The sequence below is a fragment of the Stegastes partitus genome, unplaced genomic scaffold (genome assembly GCF_000690725.1).
Source record: "Stegastes partitus isolate 25-593 unplaced genomic scaffold, Stegastes_partitus-1.0.2 Scaffold1886, whole genome shotgun sequence".
Taxonomy (NCBI): domain Eukaryota; kingdom Metazoa; phylum Chordata; class Actinopteri; family Pomacentridae; genus Stegastes; species Stegastes partitus.
In genome coordinates, this window is record NW_007579617.1 from 96,072 (window position 1) to 97,953 (window position 1,882).

The 1,882-nt window shown below is 42.9% G+C and overlaps 1 protein-coding gene across 1 annotated transcript in view; it reads left to right on the forward strand.

The window, feature by feature from the left end:
- Nucleotides 1-1,882, forward strand: part of LOC103373023 (receptor-type tyrosine-protein phosphatase mu-like) — a gene marked incomplete at its 5' end in the record, with an annotated part of 108,638 nt that overhangs the window by 93,462 nt on the left and 13,294 nt on the right. The window contains 2 exons of the mRNA XM_008302820.1: nt 270-357; nt 1,506-1,582. Coding sequence (XP_008301042.1) covers nt 270-357; nt 1,506-1,582 — 165 coding nt within the window. The remainder of the gene's footprint in view (nt 1-269; nt 358-1,505; nt 1,583-1,882) is intronic.

The following is a 1,882-nucleotide window of genomic DNA, read 5'->3' on the forward strand; positions in this document are numbered from 1 at the left end:
TGACCTTCTAGCTGTGAGGTGCTAACGGTGCTAACCACTGAGACAACTGCAGCCCCATTTGGAAACAACTGAACTATTTTAGAGATACTGTTGTCATCAGCATGTGTTCTCTCTGAGCCTCCATCACATTGTTGGACCTAATCATCTGCTCTGAGCAGTGGGTTCTGTGGGTTCTGTGGGTTCAGAATCAAACTGCATAATTCATGAAGTAACTCAGCACGTTTCATCACTCTGGTTCTGCATTAAATCAAACTTTTGTGTGTTTTCAGAGCTTCTTCGAGGGACAGTCGGCTCCGTGGGATTCTGCCAAAAAAGACGAGAACCGCATGAAGAATCGCTACGGCAACATCATCGCCTGTACGTACTGCATGTTTCTGCTCAGCAGCTCTGTGGCAGCTTCGGTCTGGTAGAACACATGAAATCAAGCAACAGGAATGCACCTCAAAGGGTTTGAGCTCAGAACCTTGAACATCGGAACATTTTTGTAAATCAAAATAAACATTTCTGTTCTTATCGTGAGAAAAACTGAAAGTTACAGAACTGGTACCCAATGAGGCAGAACCATGACCTGAAATTCTCAACATTTACTGTTACTCAACAGATTCTGTTGTAAAAATGAACTTACGTCTTTCAACAAAAAATGTCTGCATTTTACACAAGAACCGATCCTTTTAATCAGTGTGTTGTTGGACTGGGACGGATTCACAACCTGCTTTCACGCAGAAAACAATGTCAAGTAAAAATTCATGACTTCAATGCAGGTGAGAATTTTAGTCCTTCAGGGTTTGTCTCAGACCACCAGCAGCTTTTTTTTGTTTTACCAGACACTCTGGATATTAAAAATGGTTTCTGTGAGCAGATGCATATTTATAAGTCCTGCGGAAGTGTTTACCATCCATCTTTAACAACTGAATGAATCCACAAAATCGAACAGCTGACTGTAGTTCTTCAGCTACAGAGTGAGTCTTTAAATATCACGTTTGCTTCACGACACTCTCAGACGTTCACAGGACCGTTAACCATGAGCTGATTTCATGAAGTCACTCTGGATTCTCCACATTCACTGTCGGTGAGCAGCCGTGAAATGCATTCTGGGAGCGTCGACGTGCGACTCCTCCTGTTTCCATGAAGATGACGTCTTGTCCTGCTGCTGCTCGGTGCTCCTGTAGACTCTGAAAAAGTCTGAAACAGCTTGTTTTTAGAAACGCTGCTCCAGTCTGGCCTGAACTCAGGCTCCAGTTCTTGTTTAGTTTCTTTGATTTAATTTTTATGTTTCATTCATTTGTTTTTAATGTGATTGTTGGTAATTTAATCAAATCAGTTTTTACGCACACACTCACACACACTCTCTGTCCTCTTTGTGTTAGTGTGTTGAATGAATGTAATTAAGTATTTATTAATATATTTATTATAAGCTCTTTTATTCAGAAGGAACTAGCAGTCTAACACTGTGTGTGTGTGTGTGTGTGTGTGTGTGTGTGTGTGTGTGTGTGTGTGTGTGTTAGACGATCACTCTCGTGTGCGTCTGCAGCCTCAGGACGGAGACGGCGGCTCTGACTACATCAACGCCAACTACGTCGATGTGAGTATCACACAGGACTTTACTGCCCTTGAAAGGACCGCTGTGTTTCCATGACAACGATGGTCATCAGGTAGCATCGCTTGACTCTGTCAACAAAGTGAGAGAATGCTGTCTCTGTGAGGACCGTCTGCAGCTTAAACAGTAGTTAGAAACAGAGTGGATCCTGTCTACAGATGGTTCTGGTTCTGGAGGTAAAACGGTCCTTCCATCGTCTAGAACTGGTTCTGACCAACCACCATCACACATGCTGATATGAGCCTGGAACGTTTACCCAGAATGCACTTTGTAAAGTTTCCTCTG